Below are 27052 nucleotides of genomic sequence, written 5' to 3' on the forward strand. Positions count from 1 at the left end.
ATGTGGAGCTGTTGTCCCACTGCTTGACTCTTCCCGAAAGTGTAGCGGGAGCCTGGCACGGTTCCAGGTAACGTAGGTCCCGAGCAAAGCTGCTTTGCAGCTGTGAAAGGTCGCTCGAAGACAACCCGTCTCCCTCTATCCGCCTATTGTGACGGCGCTTGCAAGCTGCGAGGCAACGACGGCCGTAATGCACCGTGAAGCCCTGGGAGCAATCCCGACTTGTCCAGCTAGCGAGAAATGCAGTTCGTATTGCCTCCTCCAATGTGTTGCAAATGCACATGTGATGAACTCTACAAAATGAGAGCAGCATTGAAGATAAACTGACCACCTGAAAGTGCACGCACTGTTGCTTCTACGCACAATATGGAAACAAAACAGCAGAGGTAAATTTCGTTAAAAAATTGCGTAACATTTCATTCCCGTTCATATTGAAACAAGTCGACTCTGAATATAAGACAACCCCCTACTTAAAGACATCGCATTACAGTCCCCTTTATAATGTAAAACTACATGTTCTATAAAAAATTGGGCACTGAAAGCACCATGCCCCGCTTTGCTTCAATTGTTTCGCTTTTGTGTACCCAGGAGAAATTCTAGATTCTAAGCTTTTGTTTTAAATGTAACGAATCTCGTCAAATTTGGTGCAGTGGTTGCCGAGAAAAAGGAATACTCCGTTTACATGTATCTAGATCGGAACACCCGAGCTAAAGCTTCCTCTTAAACGCGCCCGCCACGCGGAGGCATTGCCGAGCCCAAACCGACGGAGCAGTACGGGATTCTGTCTGCTGGAGGCACCGCCGAATTATGCTAAACAAACAAACCCTTAGTACACGCACAAATTTCCTCTTTATAGCGACAAGGTAGGGGACTGTGGCTTGCACTGGATTCCGGCTTTACCTATGCGCCGCCAGTCTGGTTCCTCAGACGTTTAACGATTGCGACAGTGTACGCGGCGGAAAAAGCACCTGGGACTTCTGCAAGACCAGACAACATTATCTAACTCATTCTCATTACCGTAAACAAAACTTGAGAACGCAGTCAAGAATTTCGCATTGAGCTGAGAGTACGCTGCAGAAGATCTACTGAAAGACGGAACTTTTATCGACAGCTAGTAGGCTAACTTCAACATGTATCGATAAGTAACGGTTCAATAACTGTAGAATAAATACGTCCACTTGCCTGTCTGTTCACGCCAATACCGCAAGCTCTCTTCAGAAGCACGAGACGGGCGCTGAAAAGCGTCGAGACATTTCAGTCGGCGAAATTAACCGCTTGCATTTCCAATGCAGCGAAAAATCAAGTGAATGATTAGAGTGTATTAACGATGTCGACGATGCAGTCGGCCATTTCGTGAAGTTTTAGGCATAGATCGGCTTGGCTATAGATGCGCACAATCTTTGGAAGCGACTTTTTTGTTGTTGTTGCCAGACGAAAATCGCTGTGTTAAACTTCGTTTTTTTTTTTTACAGAGAAGATATGTTTATAGTAAGGGTATGGTGGCTAGCATACACTCTTAAGCATAATTACACCCTTTTGCCACACAACGATAATCATCATCTGTCTTGTCCGCATTTCCTTTCTTTAACGCGGCGAGCCCGGTACTTTCCAGTAACGAACGGCATGCGCGTTATCAGAATGACATAGTATTCCCGACAGGAAAGTAGCGGGCGCGGCGCTTTGAAGAAAGGAAACGCAAGCAAGGCAGATGACGATTATCGCTGTGTGGCAGAGGTACACTCCAAAGGGTGTAAACTTTTCTTAGTGTACACTCTCAGGCAAAGTTACACCCTTTGGAGTGTACGACACACTTTCGATCTGGATAGAATTTCTCAGTCGTGAATGGCTCCTTTGCGGTATCGGCGGGAGGGAAGCCATCGGGGTAGTGAATTTCGATGCGGATGGGACTTGATCGAGATCGAAAGTGGCCGTGTGACACAGGTCTACTCTCTTAAAAAAGTTTACAGCCTTTGAGGCTTATCTTGTCCCATAACGATAATCGTCGTCTGCCTTGCTTGCGTTTCCTCCCTTGAAAACTCTAGCGGTTTCCTGTCGATAATGCTTTGTCAAGCTTATCAAGCGCAAGCCGTTCCTGACTAGGAAGTACCGGGCTCGCAGTGTTAAAGAAAGGAAATACGGACGACACAGATGATGATTATTGTTGGGGCTCAAAATACAACCCAAAGGGTGTAAACTTCTCCGCACTCTTAGACAAAGTTGCACCCTTTGGCGTGCCCCTTCTGCCACACAACGATAATCGTCATCATCATTGATGCGTTTCCTTTCTTGAAAACGCCGCGCCCGCTACTTTCCTGTCGGGAATGCTATCATGCTGATAACGCGCATGCCGTTCGTTACTGGAAAGTACCGGGCTCGCAGCGTTAAAGAAAGGAAACGAATCAAGGCAGATGACGATTATTGTTGTGGGGCAGAAGGGGCACTCCAAAGGGTGTAACTTTGCCTAAGAGTGTAAGAGTGTAGCAGTTCCATGCACTCCAGCATAGAAACGGAGTCTACTGAAATAGTGAACTGACTTAGGCATTTTGTGCAAAAAAGAAAGAAAAAGAAATTCAGTAAAACCTAGTTTATAGACATGTACAATAACAGTGCTTGACTGTCAAAACTATTTCATACTCCACCGCATTTGTAATGAACTGTTCTCCTGCATCCGTTAAGCATGTCACCATTCACCATCATAAATATGTGCTCTTCCGATAGGTATGCCTTGCTATAATATGGAGTCTTATAAAAAGTCATACAGTCTTGGCAGTTCATTGAATAACCAACTATGTTAAGAATAATTGTAGAAAGTTTAAGTGAAAATATTGCAAGAAGATTTGCTCATATGCTTGTTGGTATATAAAGGAAATGCAATAACAGGGGTCCAGAGAAAAAAAATTGAAATGTCAGCAGTGCTTACAAAAAACATGAGCAGAGCTAAGAATTCTCAAGATTCATAGCTACCTGGTCTCCTTCTGATTTTAATTCTTGTCAGCTTGTTTTGCACCATCAGCATGGTAACTGCAGGACTTCGCAGTTAGCATCTGGTGATTTGCAAGACTATTTTGCTTGTGTAAAGGCCAGGTTCCATTTAAGCTTGTTCCAGTACATTAAGTATTCCTCTCTTGCAGGCACGAACCCAGGTGGTAGGGGCCCGCCCCCTCCCCGCCACCACTCCTCACACAATCCCAAAGCACCGCCAAATTAATCTTGAGATTTGACAGCTATTGAGCTGTCATTTGGCTGCCTTTTTCGCTCCTTTTGGTTGATGGTAGTTATCGGCATCTCTTGGGGTGTGAAGGCCAGTTTTCTCATAGATTCGGTGCCTGTGCGATGAATTCAAGATGCCTTTAGTTTTCACCATCTATTCAACAGTCACGTGCATCGCTGTTGCTTGGTTAGTTCAACCTTCTTTATTTAGACTGATACATGGACCAGGAAAGGGATTCGTTTCTTAGTCAGCTGGTCTGTATGCTCGTGGAACGAGTTGCAGTCAGAGAAAACACCAATTGCATTTAACTTTTCCCTTTGCTTCATTATTTCCTCGCATGGCGGCTCGCCGCAACGCTGGCGAACCGGAACAATATACCCGCGATATGGGTTAGATAAAGTGGAAAATAAAATAATGCGAAACAGCGTCAATCATGAAACCCTGCAATAACCCTTAAACACATAAGCAATATGACTGTCATGCGTTACGTCATCTGGTTTTTCCCTAATTGTGCAGCACTCTTCGTGCAAAATTGGCAACTGGAAACGAGAGTCACAAGGAGCTGAGAAATTAAACAATCTACTAAGGGAGAGAGCCAAGGCAACAGCCAAAGAGGAAAATAAAGCGAAAATTAACAAATTTAACCGTTGTTTATGAAAATATTTATGGATAAACATCTTTTTATTTAAAAAGGAAGTAGAGTAAACGCCGCCAGAAGTGGGGAACAATTCCGTGTGTCTTGAATGACGCGTCTACAGTTACCAGTCAAACCGCCTGATGTTGCCACTTCTCTGCTGTGCTTATGTGGGCTTTTTTCTAACCTTTCACGGTGGGTGCAGCATGTCTAGAACCCCAGTGTCCTGCGCTCTATGCGGTTGCACGGGACTGGCGGCCACGCATCGTTACACAACTTCCCAAATAATAAGAGTCAGTTTTGGCACTTGGTAGAGCAGTAAACGAGGGATCCAAAAGAAATGTGATTGTTCCGCAAATATATATTTCTCTATAATTCTTCTAGAGGTAATTCAAAAAACGCAACTATAGTCGGATGCAATTTAAGTATGCAGCGAAGCCCCGCCCACGGCCTCATAACCGCCAGCCACTGTTCCTCTGCGAGGCTGCAAATAATTCATACTTCAAACCTTTCCTGTTAGGCATATAAGGCGGTAACCACAAAAATAAAATTATTAGCGCGTAATTTTATACATTTTTTCTCGCCTATTAAAGTATAGTGGCGAAAGTCGAATTCTTTATTGAACAGAAAATTGTAACATGCTTGCTTTGCTGAAACTATTTGTTTTCAAGTTTCAGTGCAGTTGGCAGTGAAGTTTCATGAGTACAACGGTTTCAGCAGTGAAATGAGCTGTACCGCAGACTTTTGAAGAGTGAAATGCTCAGACTCCATACACTTTGTCCGTGTCTGTTGCACACCTCATTGCTTCCGCCAATGAAAAGGCTCTTCAAGAACAGCAGGCTCTCCGGATCTATCAAGCACAACACATTGTTGAAAAGGCCACGTGACGTTGATTTTGTTTGCTTTTGTGATTGGCTGGCTAAGTAACACAACCCCACGTGGTTCATGTGCCATGGTTGCTATGTATTCTACTATAGAAATCTTTAATTTACATTTTCACTTGTTTACTTGTTCTTGGCAGTGTTCTTCCTGTGGTTCTTTCCAGCGTGAGTCCATTTGATGTGGTTCCTTGTTTGCCATGTAAAGTAGAAGTGCATATCACAGGCCTACCTGTGAGGTGCACCTTAATTTCATTTCTCTTTTCGGGTTTATGTGTGTTTATCGTGAATGGTGGGCATTATTCATATTTGTATAATAAAGGTACCCCCCCCCTAATTTGCATAGGAAAGAGACCTATGGTTGCCCCCCCCCCCCCCCCCCCCCCTGAAAGAAATTACTGGGTACGCGCCTGCTCTGTTGCCATTGATGAAATGACACAGAGGAATGCATAGAGCAAACTGCAGAGTCGGAAAGCTCGCATCGATGTCACTGGTTGTCCTTTCCCATTATGCACCATTAAAAGCACTCATTGGGGTTAAAACAATGTTTGACTAGTTGCTAACATATTTCATAGTTTCCTTCCAGCACAGACCCTCACTCCAGAATGCTGCGGTCACACTGAACATTAATTTCCAAGTTTCAGTGCGCTTCCTGAACCGCTCCCAGTGCCAGATCCATCCACAGTAATTTTGGGTAGTTATTCCCGTAAAACTTCCGGGTCCCTTGCCTTGGCACTCAACCTCAGTACACTGTAGCTACTAGTATAGATGAGAAAATTATGCCGTATAAACAGAATGAAAGGCAATTTCCTAAACATGCAAAAGCGTGCAAGTTCCTTTAACGCGCAAAAAGCATGGATAGCAGGCATATTTCTAATTTAGTGTGTTCACTGCGTGAAAGCTTACATTTACATATATGGAAGCATAGAACGAATGTTTCAAAGCATTAATTACATCCTTGAGCTTAATAATTAACATAAAAAATTCTATATAATTTGGGCAATTTAACCTTACGCATAAAACCAATTCATTCAGTTTTGCAGACACTAAGTGGGCTCACAAGTTTCACTATGTCTTTTGGAAGAACGACACAGGAACATAATTTCTGCTGCAAAATGTTTTCCAGTAAAATATCTAATTGGGAACAAAAGCATTCTAAAAAAATCCAGGGTTTTCGACTTACTTATCCCAAATATGCAGTAATTTTTGCCAGTCTGTCTTTTATAGTTCTTTTAACAAAGGAATTATTGCCATGTGATGCTTTGTGCACTACACACAAAATTCAGTGAATGACAATGTCATTCATGCTTAAAATAAAAAAGAACACTGCTTCCCAAGAGTTGCTAGCGGCTACTTCCTAATATAGGTTGTAGGCACTCAAAGTTCAAGATTCTCAAGTGCAAATGAGAGTGAAGAAAGGCAAATAAGGAGGTTAAAGTAAAAACACTGTATTAGGCACGCCTGCAACTAATAGAGAAGAAAACTGAACTAACAACTCCATGGAGGTAATAGCAGAAGTGACAAAGTATGGAAAAAAATAAACGAAACCCTAAATCGGAAGTCAGTCGATACACAAACAGATACGTTGAACATTGATGGCACTTTTGTAGGTGGTACAGAACTTGCGGACCGTTCTAACAATTTTTTTGCTAAAGTAGGATGCATAGATCACGACATTCAAGATACAATGCATGCCGCTTCATTAAGAGAATCTTTATTCCTAAAGCCTACTAGCATCCCTGAGGTGATTACAACATTTTTATCCTTGAATAATAGCCATAGTCGAGACGTAGATGATTTAGAAATTAGGCCAATTAAGTACGCCATAGACTTACTTGCACCTGCAGTAATGCACATATTTAATATTTCCATGTCAACCGGAGTTTTCTCGCGTAATATGCAGGTAGTGAGAGTAATAGTTCACAAAGGAGGTGACAAGAATAATACGGGCAATTATCGGCCAGTATCTGTACTTCCTGTGCTATCAAAGGGACTCGAAAAAATTGTTAACTTTCCTATGATAATTTCGTATTGATAATAGGGTCAACCAGAAATTGCTGCTGATAAAGCTGGGAAAATATGGCTTCCGAGGAATAACACTTGAACTTATCCGATCTTATTTAGAAAGCCGACATCAGTTTGTTGAAATTAATAAGAACAAATCGCAGATAAAATCTTTCACAGCGGGTGTGCCCCAAGGTAGCATTCTTGGCCCGATACTTTTCCTGTATAAAATTAATGATATTGTACAAGTGAGCGATATGTGTAAATTTGTCGCGTATGCAGATGAGTGCTCTGTTTTCTTTACAGGTAAAGATTTAAAAGAAATAACGCCTATAGCAAGCTCCGTTCGTTATGGACTTCGAGCATGGTCTAAGGCAAACGGCCTCGTCCTCAATGAAACCAAAACAAAATGCGTTATTTTTCATGCTCTGGGAAGTTCTACTACATTGCCAGATAATATTGTGTGGGGTCCGTATAAAATTAACATTATGTCATCCATAAAAACCCCAGGCGTAATACTCACAGATCATATGTCCTGGAATGAACACGTCAGTCATGTTTGCTCAAAGGTACGAAAAGTTATTGGTGTGTTAAATTGCAATTGAAGTGCATTACCTTTTAAAGTTAACCGTCTCATTTAACATGCTCTTCTCCATTCACACCTCAGTTACTGTTCACTAATATGGGGTAACACTCCAGCGCAAGATATTCAAATGCTGGAAATACTTCAAAAGAAAGCAATTCGTGCGATAGCGAACGTTTCTTTTTTCGAGCATACGCAAGAGCTTTTCCAACAAAACAGAATAATCAGAGCCCGTGACATATATAAATTCAAAACATTACTAAGCTATAGAAATACTTGCTGGGAAAACTCGATTCATTCCTAGCCCCGGCAACTCTACAACAAAATAGAAGTGCATATTCATATCGTCACCAGGCACCAAGGCAGATCCCTTTCTCACATACTAATTATGGCTGCCAATGCCTTAAACATACACTACGTTCCCTACTTAACTATTTTAACCAACAACATGTTGATGTGTTATCTCTAAACAAAACTAAAATATTGGATTGGTTCTTATAGATGTGTATTGTTAACTGCTCGAACAGTTCCGCAGAATTTATCATTACTCTCATTGTGTTTATACGTTAACACTTGTAACTATTGACACGTGTACTTATCTTTATCGGGCGACCACGTTTCGCCGCTTAACAACTGTAATCGCACAGCGACGGACGCGCCTGCATGTATCCGACGTTTCTGGAAAGTTATCGATGCTTCTACCCGGCTGTCTGTTGTCGCCGAACCTTGTGTTATCTGATTTCATCGCGTAACGCGAATGGTGTAGAACATTGTGGAAGGCACGCGGGTCCAAACGATTAGTCTGGAACATTCGACGACTGCTCTATAAAAGCCGACGCGCTTGACCCGCTGATCAGATTTTCGACGATCGCCGACTGTGTTCGCCGCTTTCGTTGTGCTATAAGTGTAGCCTGTTTTGTGGGCACAGGTTCGCCCAATAAAATCTAGTTTTGCCTTTCACAGTATTGCAACTGTGTTCTTAACGTCACCACCACGTGACATCTGGTGGAGGTGCTAGTGCGTTCATGTACCGAACGCCCCCGCAAAGCCGCGATCCAAGCCCGAAGCCCGAGGACAAAACCAACATCGCTCAAGACCAGCGTGCTAGCCGCAGACTTCAAGGACTGCCCCAGAGCACGGACTTCTACCTGAGTCGACAAAGAAGATCGTGGTCAAAACAACCCCAATGGCTGCCCCAGCGCCCCCGTTATCCTACAACAACCTCGGGACCCACCAACCTTCCATGGAGCAGCGACTGAAGACCCGGAATCATGGCTGGAGACCTACGAACGCATCGCGACGTTCAACAACTGGGACTCCGACGACAAGCTGCGGCATGTCTACTTCGCCTTAGAAGACGCCGCCAGAACTTGGTTTGAGAACAGGGAATCGATCTTGACAACGTGGGACCTGTTCCGTAGCGGCTTCCTGCGCACCTTTACAAGCGTCGTGCGCAAGGAAAGGGCTGAAGCTATGCTGGACGCCCGAGTGCAGCTACCAAACGAGAACGTTGCCATCTTTACGGAAGAAATGAGCCGCCTATTTCGCCACGCCGACCCGGAAATGTCCGAGGAAAAGAAAGTCCGGCTACTGATGCGTGGTGTAAAGGAGGAACTTTTCGCCGGTATGGTACGAAGCCCACCGAAGACCGTCGACGAGTTTCTTCGCGAGGCCACTAGCATCGAGAAGACACTCGAGATGCGAAACCGGCAATTCGACCGCCGCACCAACTCTACAAACTATGCCGGCGTTCAATCGCTGGCCTCCGACGACCTGCGCGAGGCTATCAGGGCAGTCGTACGAGAGGAGCTCCAGAAGATCTTCCCATCGTCGCAGCCTCAAGTGGCCTCGATCGCTGACATCGTCAAAGATGAGGTTCAGCGGTCGCTTGGGGTTCCGGAGGTGCAACCTCAATTACCGCAACCCCAGCCAGAAGCGATGACCTACGCCGCCGTCGCACGCCGTCAAGGTCCACCTCCGCGACCGCGACAAGGCCCTGTAACGCCGCAATTCTGTCGACCAACCCCGCCGCCAGCACGCCCACCCGTCGCCCAGCGCAGCTACCCGAGGAAGACAGACGTATGGCGCGCTCCTGACCACCGCCCGCTGTGCTACCACTGCGGAGAAGCGGGTCACGTCTACCGACGATGTCCATACCGGGAGATAGGACTGCGAGGTTTCGCCGTCAACGCTCCGCGCCCGCAGCAAGGTGAACGCCCTCGCGATATCGCTGACTACCTCGCGGCTACTCAGTGGAGCTCTCGACGACCGTCGCGTTCGCCATCACCAGGCCGCTACCTGTCGCCGCAGCGCCGACCATTCACTGGCCCACCCCGGGGCAGGTCAGCGAGCCCATATCCGGAAAACTAAAAGCAGCAACCGATGGAGGTGCGGTTGCTGTTCGTCGAACTGACGAAGATCCTCCGCCGCCGACGAAGACACCGAAGAAACTACCTCGACAACATAACGACACGCCGCCGTCCCGACGAAGTCCGGAAAGAAAGAATGCGACGACGAAAGACGACCTGACGACGTCACATACCAGCCACAGGTCAACGCGACGCAGCCGTGATGCGACGCCAAGACCTAACTGCAACGCCAGACAAAGAACCACCGACCTCGAGGTGCTTCTGGACGGCCACGCAGTTACCGCCTTAGTGGACACAGGGGCTGATTACTCCGTAATGAGTGGACACATCGCCGCCCAATTGAAGAAAGTTAAGACCGCATGGGAAGGCCCTCAAATTCGGACCGCTGGAGGACACCCCATCACGCCGACTGGAATCTGCACGGCAAGAATAACCATTCATGACCGGACTTATCCTGCCACCTTCGTTATCCTCCAACAGTGTTCACGAGACGTCATTCTCGGTATGGACTTCCTGGACCAACACGGCGCAATCATAGAACTGAAGTCAAAATCGATAACGCTGTCGGAAGATCAAGCGATACCGCCGGAGAGCTCTCGTAGTCACCACGCTTTGAGTGTGCTCGAAGATCAAGTGAACATCCCGCCGCGCTCCAGCATTATTATTTCCGTCGGCACCCAAACACCCGCTGACGTAGAGGCGTCATCGAGGGCGACCAACACCTACTGCTCGACCGTGAAATTTGCGTCGCAAGAGGGATCGCTCGACTCCACGGAGGGCAAGTGGAAGTTATGCTAACCAACTTCAGCCAAGAGTTCAAGCACATCCACAAGGGCACGACAATCGCATACATCGAGGAAATTGTGGAAACCAGCAATGCCTTTGTCCTCTCGGATTCAGCCACATCTACCCCGATGAGCATTGTCCCCGAACCAGACTTCGACGTGAATCCAAGTCTTCCTATGAGTAAGCAGCAACAGATCAGAAGTCTTCTCCGACGATACAAAGACTGCTTTTCGACGTCATCGAGGATTCGACAAACATCAGTTGCAAAGCATCGCATAATAACCGAAGAGAGCGCTCGACCACTCCGCCAGAGCCCTTACCGAGTTTCGACGCGAGAACGTGAAGCTATTAGGCAACAAGTCGACGAAATGCTGCGCGACGACATCATCCAGCCGTCGAAAAGCCCGTGGGCCTCTCCTGTAGCCCTGGTAAAGAAAAAGGACGGAACCCTACGCTTCTGCGTCGATTATCGTCGACTGAACAAAATCACGAAGAAGGGTGTGTACCCCCTTCCACGGATAGACGACGCATTGGATCGGCTCTGCAACGCTAAATACTTCTCGTCGATAAACCTCAAGTCTGGCTACTGGCAAATAGAAGTCGACGAGAGAGATCGCGAAAAGACTGCCTTCATTACGCCAGACGGCCTCTACGAGTTCAAGGTCATGCCATTCGGACTGTGCTCGGCGCCTGCAACGTTCCAGCGCGTGATGGACACGGTTTTAGCAGGATTGAAGTGGCAGACCTGTCTCGTTTACTTGGATGACGTCATTGTCTTCGCCGGAAATTTCGACGACCACCTTAGGCGGCTTGCAACAGTACTAGAGGCTATCAAGTCACCAGGGCTCACTCTGAAGCCAGAAAAGTGCCGCTTCGCTTACGATGAGCTTCTGTTCCTAAGCCACGTCATCGGCAAGTCTGGAGTCAGGCCCCACCCACCAAAAGACAGCTGCCATCGAAAAGTTCCCGCAGCCCATCGACAAGAAGGCAGTGCGCAGATTCCTTGGCATGTGTGCCTACTACAGGCGATTTGTCAAGGAATTTTCACGCATCGCGGAGCCGCTGACACAGCTAACTAAATGTGACGTCGAGTTCAAGTCGGAAACGCCGCAGGCCGACGCATTTCAAGAACTCAAACGACGCATGCAGTCGCCGCCCGTACTTGCGCACTTCGACGAGCACGCCGATACCGAAATACACACTGACGCCAGTAGCCTAGGCCTCGGTGCCGTCCTAGTCCAGAGAAAAGATGGACATGAACACGTGATAGCTTACGCTAGCCGGTCGTTGTCAAAAGCGGAAGGCAATTATTCTACAACCGAAAAGGAATGCCTCGCCATCGTTTGGGCTACAGCGAAATTTCGCCCTTACCTCTATGGCAGGCCATTCAAAGTGGTCAGCGACCATCACGCGTTGTGTTGGCTAGCTAACTTAAAGGACCCTTCAGAACGGCTGGCGCGGTGGAGCCTCAGACTACAAGAATACGACATCACTGTAACATACAAGTCCGGAAGAAAACACTCAGATGCCGATTGCCTATCACGCGCCCCCATTGACCCACCGCCGCAAGATGACGAGGATGACGACGCCTTCCTTGGCATAATAAGCGCGGAAGACTTCGCCGAACAACAACGAGGGGACCCGGACCTAAAAGCCCTAGTCGAGTATATGGAAGGGCACACCGACGTTGTCCATAGGGCATTTAAGCGTGGATTACCTTCGTTCACGCTTCAAAACAACCTACTCGTGAAGAAGAACTTCTCACCAGTCCGCGCCAGCTACCTTCTTGTTGTACCGTCAGTGCTGCGTCCAGAGATACTGCACGCCCTACACGACGATCCAACCGCTGGGCACCTCGGATTCTCCCGGACGCTGTCGAGAATACAGGAAAGGTATTACTGGCCGCGTCTGACCGCCGACGTCGCCCGTTACGTCAAGACATGCCGAGGTTGTCAACGACGCAAGACACCACCGACAAGGCCAGCAGGATTACTACAGCCGATCGAACCTCCTCGCCGACCATTCCAGCAGATTGGGATGGATTTGTTGGGGCCGTTTCCGATGTCAACATCCGGGAATAAATGGATCGTCGTGGCGACGGACTATCTCACCCGCTTTGCTGAAACGAAAGCTCTACCAAAAGGCAGCGCAGCCGAAGTGGCGAAATTTTTCGTCGAAAACATCCTGCTGCGACATGGTGCCCCAGAAGTCCTCATCACCGACAGAGGAACGGCTTTTACAGCAGAGCTCACCCAAGCCATTCTGCAGTACAGCCAGACAAGCCACAGGAGGACAACTGCCTACCATTCGCAGACGAATGGTCTCACGGAGCGCCTGAACAAGACCCTCGCCGACATGCTAGCAATGTACGTCGACGTCGAACACAAGACGTGGGACGCGGTCCTGCCGTACGTAACCTTTGCGTACAACACGGCGGTGCAAGAAACAACACGGATCACGCCGTTTAAGCTGGTTTACGGCAGGAAGCCAACGACGACGCTTGACGCCATGCTGCCGCACGTAACTGACGAAGAGAATGTTGACGTCGCTAGCTGTCTCCAGCGCGCCGAAGAAGCCCGACAGCTCGCCCGCCTGCGAATCAAGAGCCAGCAGAGGACCGACAGCCGACACTACAACCTCCGCCGACGCTTCGTCGAGTACCAGCCTGGCGACCGGGTTTGGGTCTGGACCCCGATACGCCGACGAGGACTCAGTGAGAAACTACTCCGACGCTATTTCGGACCCTACAAGGTCATCCGACGTATTGGCGCTCTGGACTATGAGGTCGTGCCAGACGGCATTTCGCATTCACAGCGGCGCCGCGCACGATCTGAAGTGGTCCACGTGGTGCGCCTTTAACCCTTTTACGGACGCTGACGAACTTCGTCATTTTTGTTCTTTTCTTTGCTACGAGTGCTTTTGTTTATTAACTTCGTTTGTTTGCAGCATCGGGTCGATGCTTTTTAAGAGGGGGGTATCGACACGTGTACTTATCTTTATCGGGCGACCACGTTTCGCCGCTTAACAACTGTAATCGCACAGCGACGGACGCGCCTGCATGTATCCGACGTTTCTGGAAAGTTATCGATGCTTCTACCCGGCTGTCTGTTGTCGCCGAACCTTGTGTTATCTGATTTCATCGCGTAACGCGAATGGTGTAGAACATTGTGGAAGGCACGCGGGTCCAAACGATTAGTCTGGAACATTCGACGACTGCTCTATAAAAGTCGACGCGCTTGACCCGCTGATCAGATTTTCGACGATCGCCGACTGTGTTCGCCGCTTTCGTTGTGCTATAAGTGTAGCCTGTTTTGTGGGCACAGGTTCGCCCAATAAAATCTAGTTTTGCCTTTCACAGTATTGCAACTGTGTTCTTAACGTCACCACCACGTGACACTATTATTCCTAGAATCCAGGTTTCCGCTGCAGTGATTGTGCCCGGACCACGTGGCCGGGTTTTGTCTTGGCGGCAGCGGCAGCGGCCAGATTGCAGCGCGCTAACGGGACGTATTCTTCGCACACGCAGGGGCCGAATCTTATAACGGTTCGGTTGGGGAACCGTTCCTTTGGCCTCACCTGATTGGCCGAAATTTTGATACGTCACAGGTCGTCAGAGGCAGCGGGGCGGTATCGCAATTTTTGAATACGTCACGCATGTGTCAATCATCTTCAAAGCGAACCGGTCGTAGGAACCGGCGAAGGGGTAGTCCGCTTTGGGTTCCGTTGCTGTGGCTTGGCTTTGGCTTGTGACCCTGGCCGCGCGCGCCGGTCGCGCGACCCCGGAGACACGCGGGCGTCGCGCGCGCGTGCGTTGGTTGCTTCGGAGGCTATTACTTGCCTTCGTCGTCTGCTTGGCGTTCCTCTTTCGGTGTCGACCACGGCTGGAAGCGCGATACGCGTTCGAAGAAGTGACGGATAATGAGTTGCACCGCCCTTACTGGCTTTCTAAGTAAACCTTTTGCAGGCTACGCTATCAAATGGAGGGGACTTGGGTGCAAGCGTACGAGTGGCCATTCCACGCAGAGGAAGGAATATTGCGCACTGCGGTTCATCGCCACCGGCCTGCAGCTCCCAGAGGTCAGTCGGACGTGAAGCATTCATCGGAATGACCTAGATCTCTGCTGCCGACACTGTCCACAAAGTTGCTCTCGCAATTACTGTGTTGGCCGGTTGAAGGGCTGGGTCAGCTTTCCCGTGACCTCAGCTTCAAAGCCAATGCCAAGGAGATATTTGCATGGTGATATCGAATTCTCAATGCTATCGCCAGCGTGAATAGCTCGCAGATCGCCGTTCAGCAGTCAGAAGGGTTCAACCTAGGCTGGTTCAGCACTTCCTTCGTTCGGCTGATAAAACTATACAGTCAGGACGGGAAGATATTGTGGAGATCTCTTATTAGGCCGCCTTCTTTTTCTCTGGTTCGGGAGTGCCGCACTTTGTTACTCAATTTTACGGCACAGCGGGCACCGTCAGCACCACACTCTTCGATTTGACTTCGCGCAGGCAATGTAGGGCCCGTGTATCTTAATGTTCGATTTCAAGTTCCATTGTTTTTATCACGCGACGCGCCGTAGGGCTTATCGCAGGGACAGCGGCAGCGCGGCGGCGAGCGAGTCATGTCCGAGCCGATGACGAAGGGCGAAAAAAGATGGAAAATTGATATAGTCGGGTAGTAAAGGTCTCCCTAAGAACCAGTTCACGGTTTTGTCGCGCTCGCTACTTGAGAAGTGCCGGCAGTGCGTTCCTGTTGCGTGCATCGTGCGAGCTCCTGGTAGCAGACGACATAGCTTTAACTCATTTACGCTTGCGATACCACCTGTGGGCTAAGAATAAAAAAGAATGACATTAATAAATTACTTCTGCATTGCGTAAACGCCCGGCACCACACGTTTATACTTCAGAACTTGGCGTATAATATTTAAATTATATTTTACATTTATTTAGCAAGCAGAATCATTCTGCAATTCCTCGGTTAGTTCGTCATATAATGGCATACACTTCAGAGGTGGCACCCTCTCATCTATTGGTCGCGTCCTCCCCTTCTTCCACCGCCGGCTTGGGAGTGGCACATCTAGTGACGTAAGCGGCGAAGCGAACGGTTCGTATTCCGAACCGTTATAAGATTCGGCCCCAGATTTCCCTGCACGCCGGTTGCCTTCGTCGGGCGATAGTCCGCTGTCTGCGCAATTCACCGTGGCTCTCTTCATCGCAAAGACTACCTGAAAGGGATCATGCCGGTGACGTGAAGTAACGTGAGCCCTGCACTCCCATTGGGCCCTCATCAGGTGCTTCGGATATAAATCGAGGAACCGACTGCACCGATCACTTGGCAGCAGCGGCAGCGGCCAGATTGCAGCGCGCTAACAGGGCGTATTCTTCTCACACGCAGGTGTTTTTTTTTTTTTCATTCTTGGTATTTCTTTTCATTGTTGCCCCTGCTGCTGCTGCTGCTGCTGCCGCCGCCGCCGCCGCCGCCGCCGCCGCCGCCACAGTGTGCTATCTTTGCTTTTCACTGAACTGCTTTGACCATGTCTATGGAACTGATTGCTCGTTTTGAAGAACTTAAGCGGGAACTGAGGGCGGAACTGAAGGAGTCCTGCGACGGCTTTGATCGTGATTTCCGAAAAGAAATGTGAGTAAATAAAGCTAGCCAGGCAAGTATCAATAAGGCGCATGAGGAGGTGATTGCCGAAAATCGGCTCTTGAAAGAGACTAACACCAGGCTTGAAACACGCTGCAGTGACCTGCCTCAGCAGGTCAAAGAGCAGGAAAACAGGCTTGTTCAGCTTGAGCAATACTCCCGTCTTGCAAACCTTGAGATTAAAGGAGTGCCTTTCCGTAAGGGAGAAGATCTTACGGAAGTAATCACTAAAATTGGCGAAGTCATTCAAGAACCCGTAAATCCTGCCGATATCGAAGTCGTTCATCGAGTTCCTATACAGCTAAGAATCCCACTACAAATAATATTGTCGTGCAGTTCGCCAGTCGCAAGAAACGAGACCTGTTCCTTGAAAAGGCCCGCCCTATTAGACTTACAAGCAGTACTCTTGGTTTTCATTCACAAGCTCCGGCTTCATCAATGAGCATTAGTGTGCATCTTTGAAACGCCTGTTAGGCCAAGCAACTGCTCATAAGCGCGAAGTAAACTCGAAGTATGTGTGGGTGCGCAATGGAAAGATCTTTGCCCGGCACTCTGATAATGCACCTTGCATTAAGATTCTACGAAGCGAGGATCTTGCCAGAATGTCGGCGCATGCTTAAGATAATGTACCTTCAGGGCTGTTTTGTACCGTTCTTATCATTATGTGACGTGAAGCTAACTGCGGCCGCTCTGGTCTGTTCTTGTTTGCGCAACCGAGAGTGTGTACTTGTATTTTGTGTAGCCATATACACCCCCCAGTTGCGAAGCCATCACGTTAATCCATTTCAGTTTTACATGTGAAGCACTTGCGTGTTCCCTTGCCCTTTGTCTACAAATTATTACTTCTCTGCCACTCCCAGTGCTGTGTCTGTTCTTTTCGTCATGGCTGCTGTAAATTATTACGATCGGGTCACGCCATGCGACATCAGCAACAGTGCGAACGCTAACAATTCTTTTTCCGCGGTGCATTTTAATATTTGTTCAATGAAAAATAAGCGCAATCAGATTGAAAGCTTTTTAGGTAACCTTGCATTGACGTTTGATTGTTTGTTATTCACCGAAACGTGGTGTGAGCATGAAGCAGACCTACTCAAATTAACATCGTACGCCACCTTTTTCCTAAATGGGCCTTCCCGCGAAGGAGGAGTAGCTATTTATGTTAGGTATTCTTTGAAGTGTAGCATCATTCCACAATTTACGGTTATAACCAATGACTATGAAGCTCTCGTGCTACAACACAACACTTACATTCTTTATGTTTTTTACAGGCCCCCTGGTGGAAACCGTAACACCCTTTTCAAATTTTTGAATGTTCTTCTTAATTAGTGTTCACAAAATAATTACACCCTATTGCTCGGCGGCGACTTTAATATTAATCTAAACGAAGTGAACGCTGATTCAGTAGAATTTCTTACGGCCATTGAATCCAATGGATTCACCAACACCATCACATCTCCAACGAGAATCACGGTCTCTTCGTCAAGCATTATTGACTTGTTTATTCTTAGTATAGATATCACTGTAAAATCTTCGGGTACACTCTCTTGTGATCTAAGCGATCATTGTCCTATTTTTATAACAATAGAAAAGCATCAACCTGCACCTGTTCGAAGCAGACCGGTAACCTTTCGGGCAATTACTGATAACACACTACAATCATTCAGGCGACTGATAAGTGAGACACCATGGACACAACGTCTCAACTATCGTTCAGTGGATGAGGCTTATAATGCGTTCATTGATAAACTTAAAGTGCTTTATCACTTAAATTTCCCATTAAAAACGAGACAATCACGCCAAAAAATTAAGAAACCACGGGTTTCACCTAGCCTTTTCAAAATGATTTTAAGAAAAGATCACCTGTACCACAGTTTTTTGGTAACCAGAAATCCTAATGATTACGTTGTGTTTAAGCAGTTTAGGAATAAATTAAATAATGACTTGCGCAAAGCCAAGCGTGACTATTACTCGGTAATTTTAGCTGGAAGCAAGAATAGTTCAAAGCTAATTTGGCGTGCAATAAATGAGGTAATTAACCATAGAAATGTATCAAATGACATTGGCGAATTGATTATCGACGGGTCACCAAAATCAGGCGTACTATTAGCCGATTGCTTTAACAACTTCTTCACCGAGCAAGTAACAGCAAAATATAACGCAGATGCGTGTTCTGTTATTTCAGATAAAACAACCAGCTCAATATTTATTAGCGCAACAGATCCATCAGAAGTTTTTACCGTTCTCATGTCCTTAAGAAATAATTCCAACTCTGATGTAGAAGGCCTCACAATTAAACCAGTAAAGTTCGTTGCTGGCTTTCTTGCACTACCTCTGTGTTATATTATTAACCTTTCACTAGAATCGTGCAGGCATTGTCTAATTTCACTTTTTTTTCTCGCTCTCCGTTTTTGTAAGAAGCAACAAAGACAAGAAGTTTTTTTTTTGAAAGAAATGAATGTTTATGTCGTGAAGGAATTTTTCTTTGTTAGCTTCAGCTACTAGGATATCGGGAAGGTCGTTCCACAAGCGGATGACACGTGCAAGCGCAGATGAGTTAAAAGCGTCTGTTTTGCCGTAGATGCGCGTGAAAGAAATTTGATTATGCAATCTTCGTGAGGTGAATGGAGAAACTTGCAGAGCTATTGGTGATGGCCTTGGTCCGTAAACGTATTTCTGAAACAGCAATATAAGTGCTACATCACGACGAGTGGTCAAAGAAGGAATTGATAGATTGTTTTTAATTTGCGTTATACTTTCGTTCCAGTTGTAATTTTGTGAAATAAATCGAGCGGCTCTATTCTGAACCGATTCTAGCATAGTGGTTAAATAAATGTAATGAGGGGACCATATTGAAGAAGCAAATTCAAGTTTAGGGCGAACAAATGTAAGGTGGCTAATTTGCGGATATTTGTCGGCGTCTTACGGAGGTTCCGGCGTAAATATCCCAAGGATCGGGAGGCATTTCCGCAGATATTGTTTGTATGTGTAGTCCAGGAAAGGTTTGTTGTCAGGGTTACGCCTAGGTATTTGAAAGAAGTAACTACAGACACAGGATTGTTATTAATATAGTATGAGAAGTCGGAAAGGAAATGTTTGCGAGTGAAAGACATTACTTTACATTTATCTGGATTAAGCGACATTAGCCAGGTCTCCTACACCAACTGCTAATAAGGTCAAGATCATTTTGATTTTTTACGTGGTCATCAGTACTAGCAATTTCTCGGTAAACTATACAATCGTCAGCAAAGATCCGCACATGAGAAGAAATGTTATTCGGTAAGTCGTTAATATATATAAGAAAAAGTAGTGGACCGAGGACACTGCCCTGTGGCACACCAGAAGACACGTAAGAGAGCGGGGAGGAAAAATTATTAACCACGGTGAACTGCTGCCGATTGGTGAGAAAGTTCCGAATCCAAGATAGCGTTAGTGAATCTAAGGACAACGAAGACAGTTTAGAAATTAGTCGGCAGTGAGCTACGCGATCAAAGGCTTTTGAAAAACCTAAGAACATGCAGTCAGTTTGCAGGTTTTTGTCCAGATTAAAATGTAATTCAGTCGTGAACTCAAATAGTTGCGTGTCGCACGATATACACTTCCTAAATCCATGCTGGTTTGTGAAGAAAAAGTTATTCGCTAAATGATTGTAAATATGGGAGGTGATTATATGCTCTAGCATCTTACAGCAGATGGAAGTAAGTGAAATGGGTCTGTAGTTTAGTGGTGAATTTCTATTGCCAGATTTAAAGATGGGAATGACCTTCGCGATTTCCAGTCTTGGGGAAGCGTTCCTGTCGATAGCGATTGTCGGAATATATTTGATAATATTTTACTCGAGACTGATATCGTGTTATTGAGTATTTTTGAGTTTATGTCCTCAATGCCTGCTGATGTGGACACTTTCAGATTATTTATAATGAATGCGATGTCGTCGACAGTAATGTCGATGGGCTGTAAGAAAGGGTAGTCAAGATCAGCTACCTCAGGCACGTTTGAATCGTTTTCTGTGGTGTATACTGATGAAAAGAATGAATTGAACGCGTTTGGACAGTCATAATCTGGAATGGGAATGTGGTCGTTATCATGCAAAATGATGTTGCCGTCCTGTCGCTCCGGACACACTGATTCCCAAAATTTTTTTGTGTTAGTTGTGAGCAGGGATGGCAAATCGTGCGAAAAGTACTTATCTCGGGCAGCGCGTACTCTGGAGCAGTAGCTTTTCAAGAAGTCGGTGTATTTTTTCCAAGATATTGGAGTGGACGCGCGTTTTGCGGACGCGTACAATCGTTTCTTTTTATTTCTCAGTTGGTTAAGTGACTTAGTGAACCACGGATTCCGTTTATCATTTGTTATTTTAATTAACGGAACATGTTGATTAACCAGTGTTATTAGCTTGTTTTTGAACAAATCCCAGTTATCTTGAACTGTTCGGTTACTGAAACAAGGAAGTAGTACACTAACAAGAAATGTTTCAAGTTCAGCGTTAATAACACTGTAGTTTCCTCTGTTATAGTCACGAATTATCTTAGTTGTGGTACCAGGAAAACGGGACGGTACTTTAAGGTTTAATTGCATTAATTTATGGTCACTGAAACCATCTAAATATGTTATTTTTTCAACAGTATTAGGGACCATTGTCAATACTAGATCTAGTATATTGGAATCAGGAGTGGGTTGACTTAAGATCTGTGACAGGTTGAAATCTAATGTTAAGGCAATGAAGTCTGAGGAAAGTCGGCAGGTGGATGACAACTGCTTCCAGTTTATGGAGGGAAGATTAAAGTCGCCGAAAAGAAAAATACTTTCAGCCGGACAAGCCCTAATGGCGTGAGTTATGCTGTTTCGTAGGTCGCTAACAAACAACACACTTGAGTCTGGAGGACGATAACAGCAACCTATCAATAACTTTTCAAAACGAGTCATGCACGCAACCCAGACAATTTCTAGGTTACTGTCGGAATCAAATAAGATGTTACCGTCTTCCTAACGCCTATAAGTACGCCTCCACCTCGTTTATTAGTGCGATCGCATCGGTAAATATTATACGTGGTATGTATGGGACTTATTTCATTGTCTGAAATGTCAGGATGGAGCCATGTTTCCGTGAAGATGATAATGTCAGAACCTGTATCGTCTATGAAAGAAGAGACTTGACCGAGCTTGCGCACCAGGCTTCGAATATTAGTAAATGATATTGATAGTGACGGCATGATCCGAGGTTCTGGTGACTGCTGGCAGTGATGGGTTCGAGTGCTATGCTTCAGCTATCTGCTCAGCTGCACTACTGTGCTAGTGACGCCGTCGTACACGTAGGTTGTGTCATCTATGCGCATTCTGTCGACGCTGAGCTTGAAATATTTTTTTTTGTTTTTCCTTCGCGAATTTGATCAGTTTTCTTCTTGCTTCTCGTGTAGCTGGGGAGAAGTCTTCTCGTATCGAAAATCCGGAGCCCTTAAGTTTTCGTGCAGCTGACAAGATGCGTTCTTTATCCTTATAAAAGGTCAGTTTTGCTATGATTGGTCTCGTTTTGTTATCGGCGTGCTTGCCTAATTTATGCACCCTTTCGAAGTGCGTGCTTGATAGGCTTAAGTCAAGTTTTCCGGCACAGAAATTGTCAATTTTCTGCTCCGACGCAGCCCAGTCCTCTTTTTCGTAGTCCGCTATGTTAAATAAGAGCAGGTTTGAGCGTCGCATTCTATTCTCAGTGTCATCGCACCGTGAAGAAATTGTGGCCAATCGATCAGACACACCGCGAAGGATATCAGCGCCTGCTGTTGTAACAGCAGAATTTCCGGATGCGGGAGTATCGACCAGCGCGGCGATCTTGGCGTTCAGCAGCTTGATTTCCCCTTCAGCGGCCTCCTGTTCTTGTTTCGAAATATTTAGTTCAGCGAGTAGTGTTACCTGCTCGTTTTCTAGCTTTTGAAACTTGCTTATAACTGCCGTATTACTGGCTTTGACACTAGTTAGCTGAGAAAGCAAGTGTGAGTGCGCTTCTAATTTCCTAATAGCCTCTAGTGCAGCAGCAAAAGCTTCTTCTTGAGCCTTAGTCATTGGTCCAGGATTAGTTTCAACGTCTCCCGACAGCATCAGTGTTATAGTAGACAAGGCATAACATATTTCACACGCAAGAGCCAAGAACTGTTTGAACACATCATTCAGGTCTCGTGGGCACGACACCACCAACAAGCAATAATTACTGGATTTAACGCAAGCAGCACCTTTCAGGTAACTAACCTGAAAGGGCAACGGACGTAAGCCTGCCATTCTGGAAGTGGTGTCGTGCCCAAGTGAAGCGGCTGCCAGCTGACGTTTATGAAGGCAGCCGGTTGCGTCCACCGTAGTTATGGTGTCTAGATAGGGGAGGTGTGATGACCGGCCAGGAAAACCTGACCCCCGTTCGCGTGAATGCCGCGGGGCGGCGCTGTTGTCAGGGGCGCCGTCAGCACGCGCGGCCGTCCGCTGCGTGTTTAGAGGGAATGCTGTAGTGGAAAAGCATTTAATCGAGTTTTAGAAATTGTAGCTAATACAGCAGTCCCTTAGACATCGCAAAGATGGTATTGCGCTACGGTTATCATGCGGTTTTCGAATATGGGGTAACACAACAGAGTTTTCTGCTGGCAGAAAGCGAGCACGCATTTTAGAAATTCCATATTATAGCCACCAAATCAGCGGGGAGCTTATCTATCGTAGAATGCTCTTTGCACGATTTATATGCAACTTTTTTTTTTTCTCCGAGGTCAACGCGATAACTGCTAGGATCCCCCGGAATGTTCATTCTCGCCACCCGTTTTTTTTTTTTTTTTTTTAGTTGTGGGCGTTATTATGTACGAAAGCGTTGAAGTTCGTTTACACCTGCCAAATCAGCATTAAACCATGACATACCTTGTAGTGCAACGTCCTGGAGTCATTTCATTCTCACTGCAATTCAAAAACCAGATAAACAAAAGCAACATGTTTCTGGACGAGCAAACTTTATTGCATACTGCAGAATGTACTTCCAATTCTGCTGCTTATTTCACATCACGCAAGGCTTCGTTCTTTTGCCTTTTTTCTCATCCATTTCCTGGTTGAGGCTCTTCAAATGAAAGTGTATTCTGGTAAGGCAGAAAAACCTGACCACCGATTCTGTAAGTGCCAGGCAATGCTCCACACAACCAATTTGTGGCACATTTGTACTCACTTTCTTGGGTATGCTGAAGGCAGCTTTAGAATGCAGACGCGTTCTGCAAAATTCATGTGTTAGCCTGCTTTCAAGAGCTTGAATCAGATGATACAATGACTCCGACGGGTAGAGAAGCCCACCCAAGTCCCACTCTTTGGAGGCATCAGCTGGGAGTTATTTTGGGACACAGTCCCTCGGCACAAGGCAGGCATCCCTGCATGCTGCACAGCTAGTTGAGAGCACACGCTTCCTGGCCACGTAGCCTGCAATGTAGTATACCAAGCGAGCATCGCTTCGTTTTTCAACATAGTCCACATGGTCCACGGCCACTTCAACAGCCTCCATGGGTAATATATCATCTTGTTGCTCATTTTCCAGGAGTGCCTCTTCCGCAGAAAGAAGGGAGTCCAGAAGTCCTGGCGACACGCTTCCACCTCTAGGGCTCTTTGCAAGACTGTAAAAGCTCAAGCACCTGCAAATGTTGAAATTATAGGAAGCAGTTCAGCAAAATTATTTTTACAGCCAAAGATATACAAGTACCTGATGATAAGGATGAACTGAGCTGGGGTGGGGTGATCATTTGCACCGCTTGCCTGCCGTACTATCCCAAACGAGCGCTCAAGGCAGTCTTGGCTCAGGTGCGACGTCATCAGGTATCTGAAGCCGACCTTTTCGGTTAAGTACTTCAGGAGGGCCTTTGTGGAATGTATTGAAACACGTAGACCTTCCGATGTACTTCTGCTGAGGAAGCCAAGGCCCTTTGCATAGGCCTCCCATTTGTCCAGGAACTCAAGCATTGCATCTAGCGCAGCTTCTTTTGGACTGCTCGGCCTGTAACGGTACAAAATAGTACACTTGAATTCATTTTCTGTGATAAAGTACATAGGGAACAACTGCGCTGTACATACCTTAATGCCTCTGCTGGAAATCTTGACGTAATTGCCTCAATGAGGTCTGCCATCATATTAATAAAATTCCTCGTAGGCTCCAGATTGGGGTACTGATCTTCAATCTTCTTCTTGTAGAAGTCCATGGCATGCAGTACAGGAGTGCTGAAGACATGAAATGCTAAATGCACCCGCATTTTCTCAAACCCATTCGGGTATATATGTGACCGCGTTAGTTTTGGTGCGACTCTCAGGGCAACGGTGCTGCTGTCAATTTTCCAGGTGGTTGCAACATGATCCCAGTGGACCTACAACATGAAAAATATTTTTAGGTGAACTTGACACCACCAGCGTCCAAGAAAAAAATATGTTCATTCATACCCGGCCTATGTGCGTGTTGAAGCCACTTTTCATCATGGCATTCCGCACACACTTGGCGAGATGCGGGAAGTCTGAAAGAAAGTGCAAAAATCTGTCCTTGTCACACGGGTGTACCACCTTACACCGCACACCTTTACAGCTTCCATGAATGCCCATGTTGTGCCACATTGCACGATTCCAAGCCGCGCCATCACAGCAGATGTAGTCTACGTAAAGTCCAGCCTGCTCGCAAAGAATTGTAGCCTCCAAGATGATCTTGGTCAGCACTGCAGCCTTCACATTCTTTCTCGGTGCAAAGACACCTGTAGTAAGTGCGACAAAAGCCACAAATTTAATAAAACAAATTACAAATATGATGAGTGATACTTACCTATAATCTGTGTCCATTTTCCCACAAATGGTTGAAACATTACAACGAGGCCGTGATTGGCCTTTGTGTGCTTGTCCTGCTTCTCAGTAAATAGCCCCAAATCGACAAAGCCTTTAATGTCCATCGATGACTTCAGGTCAAGATGACTAGAAAGTTTTATCTCGTCCACCACTAAGCCGCCATGCCGTTGTGGGTTGTTTAGATCTTTCACCTTTTCTTTTACACAGTCAAGGAGCTTGCGGTTGAAACCATACGAGGCTTTGAATGCCTGTAAACGTAAAAAAGAACTTTAGTAGCTTCTGCATTAAATTGAAACACAATGGCACAAACCTTTATACATTTCTGTAGGCAAGCACGACTGGGGAGTGCTAGGATTTGGTGGCACCTCAAATGCTCATATAAACGAGGGCTCTTCATTCTGAGAATAATGCACTCTAAAAGCCACTCTTTACAATATTTGTACCCATGGAGGGACCGTCGTTTGGAGGCTTCAAAGCAGGTTCGCACAGCATTCTGCTGTTTTTTGGGGAGCTGACAGATCTAGAAAAGGAAAAAATTTTATTTAGAAAGAGTGTTGGGTATAGATAACCAAAACAGAATGAACAGGCGCTACCTTTTTTTCAAGGACAGTCGCCTCTGTTGCAGAACTTTCTTCTTGGAGCCTTTCAAGGTTACTACGCAGGACCTGTACCTTCTTGTTTCGGCGTCTCAAGGTACGCACAGCATATCTGAGTCTTTTTCTTGCAGTGTGCAGAAGTGGCCGACGTGCTTTATTCTTTAGTCGTAGCATGCGCATCAATGCAACTTTTCTTACTCTCTTGCAAGCAGAGCACTGTTGGGCAGAATGAATGGATACACCTGAAAAAATATTAGCCCACATAAAAACGTCATTGCAATTACTCATTGCATTAGAGTGCCTGTAACATGAACATTTAATTGAATACAGAGAACAACATACCCTGTGAAACAGATCCATCGCAGGAACTGGCATGCAGACTTAGACCTATTGATTTCGTGACATCGGACAGGTTCACTTGCTGGAACTCTTGCATCTTCCCTACACCACAACAAACTCGGAGATTCGCTGTACAGAAGAGTACTTCCTGCGCTTCTACTTTGGACTGAATGTCACGTCGACAACGCAAGAAGCCTGAGAGGAAAATGCTGCACTTCACAGGCGCTTTTTCTTCCTGCAGTTCGAACAAAACAATTTTCTGAAAAATAACAGGTGGAATCTCGCTGCTCACATATTCTGCTGTTTGGTAGGAAACTGCATTTTTGCTCCTGAATGTTTGGATACACCAGCGTTCTGATGGGTGTCGCAAGTCATAAATAAAGTGCTAGGTAGGTGCATCTCCGGCCGCTTCCTCCACATCTGCTGTCCCATCTTCCTGCGAGCATGCTGATGCTTCTAGTTCTGTGCGCGTCTTCTTCGGAGGTACAGAATTTCGTGAACCACTTCCCCGCCTCTTTCTTTCCTTTGGCAACGTTTTTGAAATGTACTTCGGCAGATTCGGAAACAGGGTCGGCACTGCATCGTCTCTTAAAACCGGAACGTCGCGCGGTATTACGACCTCAATGCCGTTCACAGTGTGTCGGAACTCTCTTTGGATGTACCTGCCAAGAGAGATGAAAGATGGTATGAATCAGCGCTTGGAAGGACTCCAGTCATCAGAATGCGAATAAAAATGAAATATGTGCAACACGCCATAAGCTCGTACTTCAGCTGTAGGGCATTGTTTGTGCTTGTACCACGTGTTTTAAAAGCGGTAAGGTATAGCCGCCCAAATCTCTAACTAGCGTGCGCGAGCGGGGACTTGCTGTGCGCCAGCACCTAACAAATGACTGTACTATCTTCGCGAGCTTTGTGAGCACGAGTTACCATAGACCGTTCCGCAAGTTCGTTCCATCGGAACGCGCTGGAAAGCGTAAAAAACAACAGAATTTAGGTGAGCTAGCTAAAGATTTGGCCGGCTATACATACGCTAAAATGCTAGAACTACATACCTTGTGTCAAAGTGCTTTGCACAAACAGCTGAATTCTCCTGCAGCGGTTTGTCGGCCCTTGGAATGGCACGCGTCCACTTCAAAAACAGTTCTTGGCAAGTCGGCGCACGGAAAAGGGACACTTTTTCCGAACAAGATTTAT

General features: G+C 46.3%; 1 protein-coding gene and 1 pseudogene across 1 annotated transcript; one reads left to right on the top strand and one right to left on the bottom strand.

Annotated features, from left to right (window-relative positions):
- LOC140219041 (uncharacterized) overlaps positions 1–27052 on the top strand; it is a 500311-nt pseudogene that overhangs the window by 202740 nt on the left and 270519 nt on the right.
- On the bottom strand, positions 21106–25156 carry LOC129382803 (uncharacterized). Its single transcript, XM_055066975.2, has 5 exons — positions 24904–25156; positions 24665–24835; positions 24534–24604; positions 23806–24460; positions 21106–23737 (listed from the first exon to the last, which is right to left on the bottom strand). The coding sequence occupies exons 1-4, from the start codon at positions 25025–25027 to the stop codon at positions 24068–24070; spliced, it is 759 nt and encodes a 252-aa protein (XP_054922950.2). The 5' UTR covers positions 25028–25156; the 3' UTR covers positions 21106–23737; positions 23806–24067.

The sequence above is a fragment of the Dermacentor andersoni genome, chromosome 6 (genome assembly GCF_023375885.2).
Source record: "Dermacentor andersoni chromosome 6, qqDerAnde1_hic_scaffold, whole genome shotgun sequence".
Classification (NCBI taxonomy): Eukaryota; Metazoa; Arthropoda; class Arachnida; order Ixodida; family Ixodidae; genus Dermacentor; species Dermacentor andersoni.

Coding starts and splice junctions, on each gene's coding strand:
- LOC129382803 (XM_055066975.2), bottom strand. CDS start 25,027: ATGGACATTAAAGGCTTTGTCGATTTGGGGCTATTTACTGAGAAGCAG. Junction 24,836..24,903: donor AAAATGGACACAGATTATAG/GTAAGTATCACT, acceptor CACTTACTACAG/GTGTCTTTGCACCGAGAAAG. Junction 24,605..24,664: donor CATTCATGGAAGCTGTAAAG/GTGTGCGGTGTA, acceptor ACTTTCTTTCAG/ACTTCCCGCATCTCGCCAAG.